The 15,058-nt window shown below is 40.9% G+C and overlaps 1 protein-coding gene across 1 annotated transcript in view; it reads right to left on the bottom strand.

Annotated features, from left to right (window-relative positions):
- The window catches only part of RERE (arginine-glutamic acid dipeptide repeats), a 183,130-nt gene that overhangs the window by 155,484 nt on the left and 12,588 nt on the right, over positions 1–15,058 (bottom strand). Inside the window, exon 2 of the mRNA XM_009646779.2 lies at positions 5,781–5,851. Coding sequence (XP_009645074.1) covers positions 5,781–5,851 — 71 coding nt within the window. The remainder of the gene's footprint in view (positions 1–5,780; positions 5,852–15,058) is intronic.

Here is a 15,058-nt window from a genome sequence, read left to right as displayed (position 1 = left end):
CTGTTTCCCTCCACCAAAAATGGGTTAACTAACCAGGTTACGATCTACTGTTGCAGAAATCAAGCTTTCTAGCAAAAAAAAAAAAATATAGCGTGAAATTCAGGTGTATAAATCAAAACGCACACATTCTTAGCACTTGAGAGCTCTGTTGCCATCACTGGACAACACCTGTACTAAACGTATACCTGAATACTTCCAGGGAAAAACTTAAATTACATTGCAATCACTGCTATCTTAATAAAAGCTAAATTAACAAAAAAAGTCTATTAGTGAAGACATCTGGTATAGTAAAAAAGTTAACATAATGACACTACTTGGAAATCTGTAATTTTTTTATCCAGCAGCTCTATTACTGCTCTGTATTAGATCTGTGCGTCTCTGGGGAATTTAATAGATCTCTGCACAGAGGAAGCTTTGCCAACTAGATCTGGTTCAGATCAGGCTACAGTGGGGTTGGCAGCGGTTTTTTGCCTTTAAAGAACCACCAACAAAATTACTTTTATGATAAATTCTTCTGACTGCCTGAAGATTGATGGACTTCCTATAGGATACCTTACAAACACAGCTGAGATGGTTTGTCAAAGGACTACCATTGCCAGTAAAAAGATCACCCTGCCTCTCTATCAAGGTATCTGATAGATACTGGCAATCAATTCTAGAGGGTTTGTCACAAAGAATGAACACAAAGAGAAAGTTTGTCAAAATAAATGCCATAGCTAAAATTTAATATCAATGTAGCACACCCCAGGTTGTGGCCACTACGGAAATTGCAGTAAAATTCTTGATTATGCGAAGACAGAACAGATTAAAAGGCAAAAGCTGAAGAATATGACCTATTAAAAAAATAGAACTTTTTTTTTTTTAGTGGTATGAGGAATCATCTGATTCAACAGATAAATTGGACCAACAGTGCACTTCTCATTTTTGAAAAACAGCAAGAAAAAGATCTGCATGTTTTCTCTGCTACCCCTTCCCTCCTCCATCCTGCCATCTTACCAACTTCTGAACCCAAACGGCTCCTACAACAGGCAGCTGGGTTTTGAACCCAGCACTCAGATCTCAGCATGCAGCCAGCAGCTGAAACGTGGAAGGGAGCTTTCGCTCACTCCCAGCTTCTGCGTACCATCCATCTGCTTTTTAAAGCAAAAATTCAGACAGATGAAAATAACCCATTTGATCCAAGACACCGTGCCTTAAAAATACCCGCTGCTGCCTCACCCCTGAATCCCCACCCTTTGCTGGGGTCCTAAACAAGCACTGAATTTCTTTGGATTCTAAAAATAACGCTACACCAGAAAGGAATTGCCTTTACTTAGAAGGTGTTTGTCACATCCATTCTCATTTTGTGGCAAGGCAAAGGAAAAGCAAGCGTATTTGTATCTTCCACTGAAAAACCAGACACAAAGGAAAACTTCCTTAAAGATACACAATGGTTTCTTCCCCTGTGGTACCTTTCCTATCACCCATCATCCTCAACAACAACAACAAGTTGTTAAATTTGACTAGTTTCTTAAAAATGCACCATTAAAATTAGTCTCAGCTATGCAGTAATTCTAAAATCAGAACACAACATTGCAACAAAACATGAGGGAACTTAAGCTGCCACAAGCTCCTAAAGAATCTTCCATTCATATTTACCATACCAGCACCATGAAAAAATCCCCCCTCCTGCTATTTGTACAAACCCAGGTTCAAATACAGGCAACTTTTATGGCTTTTAAGCCATAAATAGCTTTTACAAAAGGAAAAATTATTCCTGATTGCTTTCTCACTAAGAATATTCTACACAAACTCGTTAGCTCCCCAACAAACAGGAGTTACCACTTGTATTCACAGGCAGTTATGGGACAAGGGAAAGTTGATACGCTTTCCTATTTGGGACTAACAGAGAGCTTGGTTCATCAGCTCCAAACCTTACTGCGTGTCCTTGTGTACTATTAAAAAACTTAAAACAAAAGAAAAAACCCAACCCAACCAACCTAGCAGAACTACTGACATCAGACACGGGGGCCGGGGAGGGGTATCATTGGATTAATACAGTTCCTCCAAGTATCATAGAGAATTAGGCATAACCAAAACTCTGAAGTTTGACCAGGAAGAGAGTGTGCGTTTGCCTTCTCAAATCTACCAAGAAGATGCTAAATAGCAGTTTGAACTAGAGATGGTTTTCCCAGCTCAGGACTAGTGCTACGGAGCAGAAAAGGACAAGCAATAACGGACCAGGTGAAGCCCCTTCTGTCATCACCTTTAGGGGTGACCTAGCAGGGGTCCATGAGGCTCCCACAGGTTTCAAATCAACGCTTTTTCAAACCACTTTCTCAGCTGCAGGAATAGCCAGTGCATTTCTTAAAAGCATGCCAAGAAGTTCACACAGCAGAGCAGGACTCCTATCATCCCTCCAGAGCCGGCGTTATTTAGCTCTCTCCCCAAGAACGTATCAGACTATCAACTCATTATTGGAAGTGATTTTGAAAGACAGTATTAATCTCACAGTGAAACCCATGCTGTGGAAGTACTGAAGCAATGGCAGACCAGAAAGGACACGACAAATTACTTCAAGTGCCACTTCTTGTTGGCAGTTTCCCTAAGACACAACACATCATCGTTAATCATATTTTACTCCTCAATTCCACAAAGTTATTTACATAAACCCAGAAAGCTTGAAGGAATCTATTACCACAGAAAGGGTAAAGACAAAAGAGGATAAAAGTTACCCACGACAGTTTCTAGCACAGTTAAGCTGGATTGATCAAATCACTTGACTTCTCCCCACACGGCCAGCCTTACCGCACAATTTGATTTTTTGACTCAGGAGACAAGAGCTAGAAAGGTACCTATGCCCACCAATTGCCCTCAATGCTTGGGAATCAAATCTGCCGCTCTCCCTCCCAACCTCAGCTTATCCTAACACAAGAACTAACACAACTCATGAAGGGAATGACCAATCTCACAGCATCACAGCTCTGCTTCACGTGAAGCCACACACAGCAACAAAATGCAGGATGGCAACAGAGAAGGATTACAAAACCTTTAGCGTAAGTAAAGCTTCATCACGAGGATTTTATGGCCGTTGGTGAAGTGCAACTGTTCTTCAGGAAAGCAAAAGAGCTATTCCTCTAGTATAATTTTTAGTAGAACTGATTCATCTTAATGTCAAGAGAAAACTTGTGATGGAAGGATAAGTTAATGCAACAAAGTATACCTTTTTACCTGCCATAATTGCTGGAACTGCAAAGAACGTGCATATGACAACAACTACTGCTTTCTCCAAGCCACAAGATCCAGACACAAGAAACAAAGCTGCTCTGAAATTATCTGTAACATCTGCTTCTGGAGTAGTTTGACTTCACCAAGTTGTAAGTAATCTCACCCCATTTTCCACACTCCTATTTGGGAAAGGGGAGCAGGCAAAACAGTTGTAACCACAAAGATGTGTTTCTAATACAACTCGAGAACATGGTAAGGGAGTAAGCCCATTTATAGGGAATACACCTCTCCTCCAGTATTTGCTCCTACCTTCTTTGCCTCCTACCATCTGTCTGTCAAATGAAGGAGGCTTAAACACTAAACTAGAAGAGACTGCAAGACGCCATAGAACCACTTTCTAGTTCTGCAATAAACAGAAAGTCGTATCTAATTCTGATTTAAGATCTTACTGGAAAAAGCAAATTACAATTCAGTTCAGGAATGAAACCGAATGGTACTCCAGCCTCACCCCCAGAATGACCCTCGGGACCTTTTGCCCTGCAGTACAGCACACTGCATATCAGACAGCATTTGCTTGTCATTTTTCACCTCCTCCTCCCTTTTTTTTTTTTTTAAATGCAAGCTTACATTCCTTGTTTCTATCGGTAAAAAAGCCACCACCATCAACTCCTATGCCTGAACCGCACCTAGAACAACAGGAAGCATAGGGTAAGACTCATACACTCAGCCAAAAACTTTCAGTTTATGACAACCAACATGATAATATACTTATAATTAGTAGGCGACATTTCAAAGCTGTTGACTTTAACTTCCCGGCTTCTCTTGACATATTTAGCTGAAGGCAAAACAAGACTGTTTTCCTGTTGGTATCTCACACTAGAAGAGAAATCAAGTGTCCTTTCCACTGTACATCTTTCCTTCCCCCAGTAGTAAAATCAGCAGTGGCAAAACACACTGAAGATTCATCTTTGCTAGCATAATCAGCATCAAGGGGTTTTTTGGTTTTGTCATTTTTACAAGTTCCTTTTATGCATGATGTCAGTAAGAAAAAAAATAAAGAATCTAACAGAGAAATTCAAGAACTGAGAGCAGTCAAAAGGAAACGTAAAACTATGATAGTATTTCCATGTGAAAAAACATGCAAAACTGCCCACAACCCTGATGTCCTATCCTTTGCATGCTGAAAACATGAGAAGAAACCACTCAAAAAAAATGTTCAAGGTACTAAACCACACTGCAATACATTTCCCACATAGTTTTGCAAACAGCTTTAATGTGTTGTACAAGACCGATGCTGACAAGAGAAGCTTCAGCTTTTGTTGTTGATATCCTGAGCAATTAACGCAACTCAGCCGGAACTTATTGCCCAGAATGGCAACCATCACATTGTAATTCCAGTCAGACACAAAAGCACCTGCTAATGCCAAGAGTAGTACAACTGTGGCTTAACCCATTGCTAGAAGCTGCTAACTACAAATCCAACAGCCCTTTAAAAAAAAAAAAAGGGGGGGGACGGGGACAGGGGACAGGGTGAGAGGGGGAAGAAGAGAGAAGAGAGGATGCGCTCCCAAGCGCCAAGTGCTACCATGGACATCAACATGGAAGAAAGTCCACACCTTCTCCTTCACTATGGTCTCACAAAATAAACATGTAAAGAGTAAAAGGGAAGATTGAGTGAGAAAGCTTGGGAAAGGAAGATGTACTCCGACAGCAACAGACAGTGGGTGATCTACGCCTGTCGATTATGCATTGGTAAGAAGGGCAGTGTGTTACATATTCAGAACTTCCATAAACCAACAGCAAGATGATCAGCAGTAACAGTTACCTTTCCAAATATCCTGCTTACGCTACCCAAAGCACTGCAAAGCCCAAACCAAGCATAGGTGCCCTTGGTGCCAAACAGGCGGCAGCCTCCTGCTCTGCACCACCTAAGCCGCAAGTGGTTTTCTGTGCAGCTACAGCACGCCAGGAAGGAACACGTTTAACCTTCTATGTGTACAAATTCAGATAAAAAGGGGCAAACCACAACACCAACTAATTAGTTCTCACACAGGTCCCCAACTTTTTTATAGAATAAAGTCCTAAAGTATTCTTAAATGCTGTATTTCTCCAAATCCAACTTGTCATACTGGTCTAGTCTCCCTTTGCTTCCTCAACTCTCAGTCGCCGGTCAGCCGGGATGTACAGGCACGCACCACAAGCCAGCCCACATGCTCCCATTTACACAGCTGGGCTATATAAAGCTAGAGCTGAAGGCACAGCCAAATTTAACCACCCAGGAAAAACTTAACTTACTGAGCCACCATTTCCCAAAACACACTCAAAGTTAGTATTTCCGTGGGTTACAAAACCTTAAAATGACGTAGACCACAATTTGAACTCTACAGCCCAGTTAACGAAGTCTATACCAAGGACAGATCACAGTTTTAACAGCGAAAGAGCTACTATTTCAGAAGCTAGTGATTTACTCAGAAGGAGCAAGGAGCTACAGGAAGAGATACAGACTACGAAATATTCCCATCTCACTGGAGAACGGGGCAGGGAAAAGGAGGAGATGTGAAAATTTTCCTTACCAGTTTGAAGTCTTGAATGCTGCAGATGAAATACGGGGTATTCGGCCGGCGACTTTCAATATATACGCAATCTTTAAAAAAAACAAGATTTTAAAATAATGGAAATTAACTTTGTACCTCCAAAGAAAGAATATAAAAACAGGATAAATTAAAAACAGCTTAAGCTTAGAAAGAGCCACCATTTCATTTGCATGACATGTAATTTATTCCAAGTGTGATCTAAAAATAGAAACTAGATGCTTTATCATGATAAATAAGGGAATTAACGGCACAAAAATTAACTTTGATTTGAATAGACATTTTGCTAGAAAAACAAAAGCAAGTCATATAAGATCATTCTGAATTTACTTCATAAAAATGACCAGGTCACAACCTATGAACCAGATCAAAATGAGACAGGAAAGTAATCAGATCTTTTGTGGTTAGCTTGCTATTAAGAACCTAGCACAAACATATTTTCTCTTCTAATTATGAAGAAAACCAAGGCAACCAATCATAGATGAAACGCAGCAAACTAAATTAGAATTACCTCAGGGAAGGACTGGGCTTTCTCAAATTACATCTGACATGACAGAAAGCGAGTAATTATTTTTGTTTGCTTTTGACAACTGGACTCTACAAGGTTGCTGTAAAATAAGGTCTGTTGTATTAAAAACAGTCTTGGCAATAACCACAACAAAAGCAGCGCCTCAGAATAAAATTACAGCAAGGATGGGAAAGAAGTGTCTGATTAATGATAATGACCTTAGAAATCAGAAAAATCCACACACAGCTTGCTAGAAGGCAAAAATGCTACTCTCAAAGCCAAACAAATATTTAAAGGACAGTCACTGTGTTCTCCTTTTGCATTCAGATAGGTAACTGCTGTTCAAAAGACAGAAGACGCAAAGAACACCAGCTATTCTACAAATGAGTCTCCATGAACCTCTTTATATTTCTACAGAAAAATTCCAAAGTCTTAAGAGTTTTATAAGACATGTTTCAAAACACAACTACTACCCTGCTTCATGTCTTGTAAAAAAAAAAAAAAATATATATAAATCTAGAAGTTGTTCAAAACACTTTCTAGTTCTCACGCTCCACAAAGAGCATTCCTAAGAACACGTTGCCATTGTTTATCATAATAAAACACCTTCCTCCTAAAAGAAAAAAGAAAAATGAATCATTTGAAAACCAATCTGTAGTCAGGAATTCTCTCACCACTGAGAGTTAGCTCAAAGATTAATTTTAAAGAAAGAAACTTCGCTATTTAGCAGGACTTCCTCAGGAATATCAAAAGCGCAGGAAGATTCTTAGCAGCTACATCAACCAAGCTGGAAAAAGGCCAGGCATTTCAAATCTACACGCCAGAATTACATGGTTGTGCATCTGAGCTTACATGTGGCAGCAGTATAATACCCTGTTCTAATGAGATAAAGGTGTACAGTACCCATCTTCATTAATTTCACATAACTGATGTTTTGCCAGGATCAAAGCAACTTCGCTGGCAAACCAAGCTTCAAATGCACTTAGCATCTTTCCCCGAATCTGTGCTGCTTGTTGTAATCATGCAGGTCTGGGCTCGCTGCTTTTGCCCACAAGCAGAGTCATACACAGCAACACTACATTATACTAGTATTACAGTAAGACACCAGCATCTTCATTTTACAGGCAAGAAATTGTAGCCTGAAGTAGTCAGGCACCAGGCTAACAGAGCTGTGGGTTTGGGCTTGGTGTGTTAGGTGGTGGGTTTTGGGGGTGTGGTTTTGTTTTGGGTTTTTGGGTTTTGTTTTTGATGAAGCAAGGAAATGAACTTTTGAGTTACAGTCCAATACCTCATGCCATAAAACCCCTTCCTACATTGGGACATTCCATAGCCACAGAATTTGTGTTCTGCTTACACCAGGAAGATGTTCCTCTCCATCTCAGCGGTGAGACCAAGAGGGGAAAAAAGTTGGAAATAGTTGGTAGCTTTTCTACCAGTCATTTAAAATTGAAGTGTGAAATTATTTTTTCTCTATCCTCCTTTTCTGTATCTTTCCTTATCTTCCTAAATTCTGCTTTCAGATCATCTCTCCAAATTTGCAAGCAGGCCTTTATTTTGTCCCATGTCAAGGCAATGTAGTCCAGGTTTCTAAAAGACAACAAGTCCCAGAAAAATTACACCCAAAAGCTTGTGCACTGTGTTTCAGATGCCAAACTGTTCACCTCCAGCATCCTCATTATAGGCACTACCCATAGAATTGACACTTTTTTTTTTTTAAACTGCAAAACCACGACAGCAGAGCAGTACCTCTTTTCCCCAGTTGGCTGTAATAGAAACTCTACATAATTAAGTCTACTGATCAGTATAGCTAAAATTCCACATTCAGCAGAAGGAATTGAAAGGCAAAGGTATTTCTCAGTTGACCCACGATTTCAGTCTAGACTAGCAAAGATGCTAGTCTTTAGGTGGTTCCAAATGGGGTTGAGGTCAGAGCACGGAAGCCTGGAAGCCAGGCAGGTCACCTTGACTGCTGCCGAGGAAGGCCTTCTGAAGAAACTCTTCAATGACAAGCGCAGCTCACTGTGGTCTGCATCCCCGGAGAACATGAAGGCTAGCAAACAGCTAAAAGCAATCACTTCGGCTGTCACCAAAACCTTGCTGTAAGAACTCAAGTATCAGGGGGCTTTTAAAACAGAACTGGGGAAAGGTTACTTAGACCCTGCTCTTCACAATAAAATCCATTTAGCACAAACACTACCCTAGTTGTGAATAGATGAGGCAGTTCCTTGAATTAAAAAACTAAATCCACAGAGCACGGGTTCACAGAACAGATCACGTTCTCGGGAGCATCTCACAACCACGTGCAGAAAAGCATGAAGTGAGGGCCAAGGGGGAGCCACGGTGCACAAGAGGGTGGCCCGGAGCGCAGACTGTAATGGAGAGCATCTGCATCTTCTCAAATGCTGGCGCCCTGGAACCGTGCAGGGAGTCACTTCTCGCTGCTTTATCACATAACCATAGTAACCTCCTGAAGCAAAGCCTGGAAAACCAAGTGTCAAATTTCTACCTGCCACACCATTTGCAAAACAGGCTGCTTTACCACACCATTCTCCAGCCATCACAAATTGCACTGCACCATTAATTACTTTGCAAGAGCATTTGATAAAGTCAAACGAGCTTGACAAATTACATTTCTTTAAGCTGAAAATCTATTGCTTATTTTATACTAAGAGTCAAAGGCACAGGATAAGAATCTGGATTAACCTGAAATCATAATTTTATCAGCATCAGTGAAGCTCTGGCCTCTTCTCCCTGGTAACGGACAACAGGACGAGGGGAAACGGTCCGAAGTTGTGCCAGGGCAGGTTTAGGTTGGACATTAGGAAAAATTTCTTCCCCAAAAGGGCTGTCAAGCACTGGAAGGGGCTGCCCAGGGAAGGGTTTGAAGTCCCCATTCCTGGAGGGATTTAAAAGCTGGGCAGACGTGGTGCTTAGGACCAGGGTTTAGTGGTGGGATGGCAGGGTTAGGGGAACGGTTGGACTTGACCATCTTAAAGGTCTTTTCCAACCTAAATAAATCTATGATTCTGTGATTCCTCCCTGAGCGTACGGAAGGAATGTAATTATAGCAGAGTTGTGTCCCCATTCCACTGCAAAACACACAAACATAACTCCCAACCTCTGAACCAGAACTTAGCGTGCAAGGTCCAAAGCAAGCAGTTCTCCTGATTATTTTTTCCCTATTAACTACAAGTTAACGTTGTTTAACTTACACAAACCTAACTGAAATCTTTGAGAGTTACTGTTACTGTAATGAGTTTTGATCATTCATTACAAAAGCCTCCACAAAACCAGCAGTGAAATGAATTCATGGCTTCTACCGACCTTCCCTACTCTTGCTTTCAGTTATAGCTCCAGACGAGTCCTGGCCTCTTTTGAGAGCTTCTGCACAGCTTATTTTAGCATAAAAATGCCAACAAAAGTAAGAATTCCACTTCAGTACAGTTGGCATCTCTTGACCAGATGTCCACCTGATGTAAACTTAACCCCACTATATTAATAACAAAGAGAAGAAGCATAATGGAATCAACTAAAGAGTGAACCAATGAAAAGGCAGGGGTTTAGAGACATTTTTGTGCCATAAGCATTAAAGAAAGTTTTAGAGCAAAGAATTCTAAATTTTAAAGCAAGGTAAAAGGAAACGGTGAGGAAGAGTTAACTTGTACATCGGATTTATTAGGAATCCTTAATACCACTCTAGCATTAGAGCAGAGGGAGAGACAGGTCAGGCATATGATCTTTCAAAAACACTAATGCTAACCAAGTATTTACTAAATATAGTAATTTGTCTTAATGATGATGGCATCACAGGAAACTACGCTAAATAGCAAGGCTACAGAGGTATCTAAGCAGTATCAGTTTGAAGTTTTCTGCTGCGTATTTTCACTATCTACAGCATGACGAGCCAAATGTCTTGCACCAGGAGTTTCAAGAGAAATAGAAGTTTTATGGATGTAAAATACACTGAAGTCTTGGGGTTTTTTTTTTTCTTTTTTAGTAAGAAAATACCAATTAACAGTTTTATATAACAACCTCCAGTATCTCTATAGAATCAAGAATTACATCCATTTATTTCAAGTACAACTTGCCTTTTCCAAATGACCGATTTCAAATTGTGTATTTCCTAGCCAGAATAGCAGCAGCTGTTGCAACAGCACGCATACGTACATCTTAAAAGCTTGAAATATCATATATGTAATCAACCGTCAACACCAGAAAAACAGGAATCTATTTGGCTTGTCACACACACTTATATAGCACTTCCCATCCAAAATCCTGAAAATCCCCCAGGAGCTGTTCAGTCTCTCTTGGGAGGTAAGCATCTGAACTACCTTGCACCAAACGCATCCTCTTCACCTCCTTGCACGGATACCACAGGAGTCAATCCAGTTCATTCAGAAGCTATTGCAATTTAAGCATCCCAAAGTATTCCTGCACCATTTTGTTATCCCAGACTTCCTTGGCTAATCATTCCATTTAGACAGCCCTCTACTCACTCAAACCAACTGCTCGGTATCCCAGGTGGATCATCCATTTACATGACGTTCCACCACTCACTTGCGGGAAGTTTTTCAGGATTCACTGGGGAATGTGTATAAAAAGCTACAAGATTTCAGATACAGAAGACACCACAACTTCCAAGATTTTTTTTCTTAATATCTCAGTTTTGCAACCCTTGCTTTCAGAGTGTTATCAGGCAGCACACAGAATAAACAGCTACGCATCCCTCGGAAATGGCTGACACAAAAGTAAGAGAATCTGGCATCTACTATGGATAAAGCAAACATGTTGACTCACGAGTACACTGCATTTAAGTAAGGCACTGCTGGCTGCCTGCCAAGATTTAAAACAAAGATGACATCCAGTTAAGATGTCTCCAAAGCAATAGAGGCCATACAGATAAGAAAACAAGTTAATTCAGGTGCAAAGCAATGTCATGAAGGCTAGAAACTGGAAAAATGCCCAAAGGGGGACACATATGGATGCATTCACATTAGCCACTCAAAACTCACCGTAAAGAGCATTCATTTACTTTCATTTAACAGAAATCCAAAATACAAATACATTATCTTGAAGAACAGCTTTGATGTGGACCCAAGCAACAAACAACTGCGTATCGTTTTTCTAATGCAACAAAACTGCGTAGATAAGACTTATGCCTGTGAAAAATACGGAATAGCCCCTCCTTATCATTAGCACACTGGAACGTGCTATCGCACCCTTTATTTCCACTGATCACCTACTTCGGGAACATTTTTAGCTCTATATGGCTGCAGAGAACTTTTGCACAGACTTAGACAGCTTCAGCCAATTCTCATCACTATTGCTTTGGCTGCTTTGTGTCCAAGCATCTCTTGCCACTTTGTGACAGCTACAAAAGATGCCCCATTTGTCATAAAGAAACAGCTAAAATAGTTCAAATCACAAAATCAAGATGCTCCTCACACAGACGAGTTTGCTTGCTTCTGAATTCTTTTACTGATCAGCAGGTTTATATAAATTGACATGTACTCTCTTCACGCTAAATGGAAGTCTGAAGCCTGAGGCTGTTTGTCAGACTAAAATACAATGAACCCATATGCACTCTCCCTTCAGACACCTGAAAGAAATTCTGGGCAGTTATTTCAGTATCTATTATTCTAGAAAGGAACTCACAATACAGTTATGTTTCAAACATCCATTTGCTCCTGCAATATTAATATTAATTTCTACCATCCTTAACATTCAGTCCTTTCCACTCAAAAAAGCCCAACAAAAATCAAACTGACTACAGATTTCCTAATTTAAACCTGTCATCAACTGAATGGCTCAGTGTCACGGCCACTGAAGTTGCCCTGCGGTGATACAGAATTCCTTGCCCCCTGATTTCAAAGAAATACTATCCAATGCTCAAAATGTAACTCATCTCACTACATGCAATTATGGGCTGAGTGGCCCATAATTGTAACTAAGCCGTTCCACTTTATGCCTACTCATCCCAGTTGAGTAAGTCACTTGCTTGCCCTCTCCGAGCGTACTGGGTCAGACAGGGGACTTGGTTGCAGCTACTGACATTTGGAATCCTGAGGGCAAGACACATTTGCACAGAAACCCTGGCAAGGTAAATTCCCTACAAATTAAAACACAATTCAGAAGGCTAACAAATATGAACACCCCTACACTGGTGCTCCACATCCAGTGCTCGCTCTTCACTGTTCCATGGAAATCTCTCTCCAAACCCTAGCTGACTAAAATCCAGTCTCACCAGAGACCTTGGCTTAAACATACACGAGTTAATCCCGCTGCGCATGCTGCGTCACCATTGCTCTTCCACTTACCTTCTCCCCATTCCCTTTAAGCTTGCAAGGTGTGAGAATCTTAAAGTATTTTTTTAGCCTGTATTCTGTTCACCTCCAAACCTTCAAGTCTCATTCCCTTCCCAGTCATTTTTTTCTTTTCTAGTCCTTACTATAGTTGCATCCACAACTGCAGTCTGTGTTGGCTGCTCTGCCATCAGCAAAGATCCCTTGAAAACTGAACTTAAGGACGTGTTTTGTTAGGCGAGGCTCATGACCCCCTTTATAGACAGAATCATACCACTAATAGAAAGTGAAAGGAGATGCCTGATGATAGAATCATAGAATGTTTTGGGTTGGAAGGGACCCCTAGAGGTCATCTAGTCCAACCCCCCTGCAGGAGGCAGGGACACCTTTTACTAGATCAGGTTGCTCACAGCCCCGTCCAACCTGGCCTGGAATGTTCCCAGGGATGGGGCCTGCATTGGCTCAGTGAAAAAGCAGCAAAACAACAAAGAAATTACCGTAAAGCAAGCTATGGGATGAAATATAGCAAGCAAAAATTGTTGCTCTGAACAACCTTACACACTTACCAAAGTGTAAGTGCATTTCTTTTACTGAAGGATAGTCATCCTCACATCATCCTGCATTTATTGGTAAGAGCAAGCATGAAGCAAGTAACCACACGGGAAGTGGGTGTGCTGTAAATTCACGCTTTGGCTCTCTCCACGGCAAGATAACATCCACGTGTCAGCTTCCGAGGGCCCCCTCAGACAAGTTAACCATCTGATCTGTTACACCACAGAGTTTACTGGTGACAAACCAGCAAACTCTCCAACAGAAAAAAAGAGAAAAAAAAAAAAAGGGAAAAAAAAACAACAACCGTAAGTAAAGGGCTTTCCATAACCTTTGCCACTACGATAGCAAAACAGAGTAAAGAAATCGGACGTTCCTTGCACCGCTAGTGGGATTCACTGCCTGTCTCCAACCACAAGTGCATTTGCTTACTTTCCTATTTCGTGTAAAATGTCCCACTGGAGATGAAGTATTTCTACGACACATGGTACAGAGTCATTATGCCTTTGGGCTTGTGATATTCACCAGATGTGCCCTAGTTCTGAAGGGTTACATTAATATTCCCACACTAAAAGCTGCTTTTAAAATTAGAGCTTCAATACATGGACTTAAAAGATCTTTTGGAAAAAAAAAACAAAACCAAACCACCTCACTTTTCAGAACACACGAACCTTTATCAGCTTAAATGCCGCAGTTTAGGTAGTTACCATCTTCACAATTAGAATCCTTTCATGTTTTACCTAATGAGTCAACACTTGCATCATCCAAGAAACAAAGCCTTAGGCCCTTTGCACAGCACCAGGCTTCCACAGGGAAGGTATTCCTTGAAACCATTGTCAAGGAATTGTCTACAACCCCCCACCATCGTATTTATTTACTTCACAGTGCAGCTGTAAGTGCCCAGAGTTCCAGTATAGACACATTTCCTGGCTTTGACATCCCAGTATCTTACTGGATTACGCATTCTTTCCCTCATTTTGCTTTCCTTCAGATATTCAATGTTAGAGTTAGAGGTTCTGAAAAATTATATCCCAGAGGTGTAAAAAATCCACTCTTCTTAACAATTTAGATACAACTTAGGGTTGCTCGTCAGACACCAAGTTTGACTGGTTCATCCAAGAACCCTTACATTGTCACCACCAACCAGATGAACCATCAGGCTCACGTGATCAGTAACACATGCTCTTACTCAACCATTCAATCAGTGTGCTAAACCCCATGCTTCAGGTATACTTATCCCTGTAGCATACGTGCACGCTCCTGTTTCACATCCACCACTTCTCCTATAGAGAGAGCATTTATCCCAAAACTCTAAGTCTACAGATTCAGCTGCACCACAGTAGAAATTCATATGATGGATCTGAGAATCTGCAGAAGAAACAGTGTCCAGGCAAGCCCTATGAAACAGGCTTGTTCCATCAGAACCATCCTGGATTTAAAAAAGAAAAAAAAACTAAAAATCCAACTATTTATTGAGATAGACTCCAGTTCTTTGGGAGACAGAATTTTATTTATAGACTTTACAGACTCATATATGTAAGGACTTGAGAGGGAGGGAGGGAGACAGACACTCTTTACGTGTGTGTGTGTATATATATGTTTCTATCCTGAATACAGATTGTGGGATGAGGTATTTAAAAACCAGGCAGATGAGGTGCTTAGGGCCAGGGTGTAGTGGTGGGATGGCAGGGTTAGGGGAACGGTTGGACTCTATGATCTTAAAGGTCTTTTCCAACCTATAACGATTCTGATTCTATAAGCAAATAATTAAAGGATATTTACATCCCAGAATTAAAGGATATTTACCTTCCTCCATTCTGGTGTCTGAAATTAAAAGGCTTAGTTGTCTTAGTGCCCTCTGCCAAGCAGCGAAGAAGCCTGGTCAGGCAACTCTGAACCGC

This window comes from Egretta garzetta, unplaced genomic scaffold, assembly GCF_000687185.1.
Source record: "Egretta garzetta isolate BGI_Z169 unplaced genomic scaffold, ASM68718v1 scaffold29, whole genome shotgun sequence".
Lineage (NCBI taxonomy): Eukaryota > Metazoa > Chordata > Aves > Pelecaniformes > Ardeidae > Egretta > Egretta garzetta.
Note: the sequence above shows the minus strand (reverse complement) of the source record. Positions and strands in the feature narration are given on the sequence as shown.